Genomic DNA, 1,483 nt, shown 5'->3' with positions numbered 1-1,483 from the left:
GATTAATTTCCTGACACTGTTATGCAATAGTGATGAAATACATCAGAAGATTGACATTTACATGGACATAAACATCTATAATACGCTATACATTCTGGTGTGCAACTCCTGATCTCTATCAAGTAATAAGAGGAAACCTTTTGTTTTCTTGTGATAACTGGTTGATTATCTCAACATAAAAAAGCTTATTTTCTCAAGAAAACAAAAATGAACACGATAATAAAATTAATAACAATAATAATAATTTTAAATAATTGCAAGCACATTTTTCCCCAGCTTCCGTAAATTTGAGTCACACAGTATTACTAGTACTACTAGTAATACGTGTAGCAATAGGAAATGTCACCCAATGAAGAAGTAAACTAGTTCTTGGAAATAGCTCTTAAAGAAACACAACCCAGCCTTCATATCAGGTATTTTAAACAAAGTGTTTCTCAATGAACAATCTTGAAAAAGCTGCAGAACTTGATTAATGATGGATGATTGTCATGTTTTCTCCTTTCACTCATTCGAACTTGAGTTTGTATTTTTTTTCCTTCCCCGTGATAATTACAGTTTTGATACAAGAATATAAATGGGTAAATAATTTGGACGATAAGGTTTCAATTTCAAAACACTTGCCTTGAAAATCCAAGATCATATGACTGTTTTTCACGCGGACCCCATCTGAATTAAAGACTTCCAAGATGTATAGACCAGAATCATTCCTCTCCACGTTTGTGATCTTCAGCGTCCCGTTGTTGATGAAAAATTCTGCCCTGTCGGTCAATGGCCCCTGTATCTTTACTTTGTCTTTGTTCATATATAACACAGTTACGTTTGCAGTGGGAAGCTGTTTCTTACAATGCACTTTATAGCCGCTTGCATTGGTCACAATTTGGATATACACTGATCCTCCGAGAGTAACAGTGCACTGAGATGTGTTGTGCATGGCATTACACGTAGTCTCAGCAGCTGGGAAGAAAGTTACAAGAAAAGAAAAAGTATATTAAAAAAATATCCGCATGAATAATTCATCTTCTGCACATTATTACAATGGTTCTGCAAAGTGTTTTTTAAGTGAGGGTTTTACCATTTGACGTTACTCCAGCTAATATCACAAGAAGAATGATAAATTGCTCCATCCTCCTTCGTTCTCCAGAAAAACGATGAACTAAGCAGTGTTAGAGCTAATGCAATGAAACAAAGATGATGAGCGTCAGACTAGAGGTTGAACAAGAAGAAAGGGTTGACGGTTTCGTACAGCGGTTATGAGGCAGGAAACGAAGTGTTCTCACTTTCACATCATGCCCCCAGTGTGATGATCTGAGAAAATGGCTACAGCATGTTTTTGTTAAAATCACATCTGTCAAATCTCAGGTTTGCATTAGGTAACATCGTGTGACTGGGACAACAATTGCAACAATCATGTTCCAGTCACAGTTTATGGGAAGTATTTGCCAAGGCAACTTTTTGTTTTATTTTGCAAGATTTTGTTTTTGAA

At 35.9% G+C, this 1,483-nt stretch overlaps 1 protein-coding gene across 1 annotated transcript in view; it reads right to left on the bottom strand.

The window, feature by feature from the left end:
* The window catches only part of si:zfos-741a10.3, a 4,343-nt gene extending 3,066 nt beyond the window's left edge, over positions 1-1,277 (bottom strand). The window contains exons 1-2 of the mRNA XM_035668689.1: positions 1,073-1,277; positions 622-954 (exon numbers count right to left, since the gene is read on the bottom strand). Of these exons, the coding sequence (XP_035524582.1) occupies positions 622-954; positions 1,073-1,124 (385 nt within the window). The 5' untranslated portion in view covers positions 1,125-1,277. The remainder of the gene's footprint in view (positions 1-621; positions 955-1,072) is intronic.
* Between the last annotated feature and the right edge of the window lie 206 nt (positions 1,278-1,483).

This window comes from Morone saxatilis, unplaced genomic scaffold (genome assembly GCF_004916995.1).
Source record: "Morone saxatilis isolate NCDOM2014 unplaced genomic scaffold, NCSU_SB_2.0 Contig22, whole genome shotgun sequence".
NCBI lineage: Eukaryota > Metazoa > Chordata > Actinopteri > Moronidae > Morone > Morone saxatilis.
Note: the sequence above shows the minus strand (reverse complement) of the source record. Positions and strands in the feature narration are given on the sequence as shown.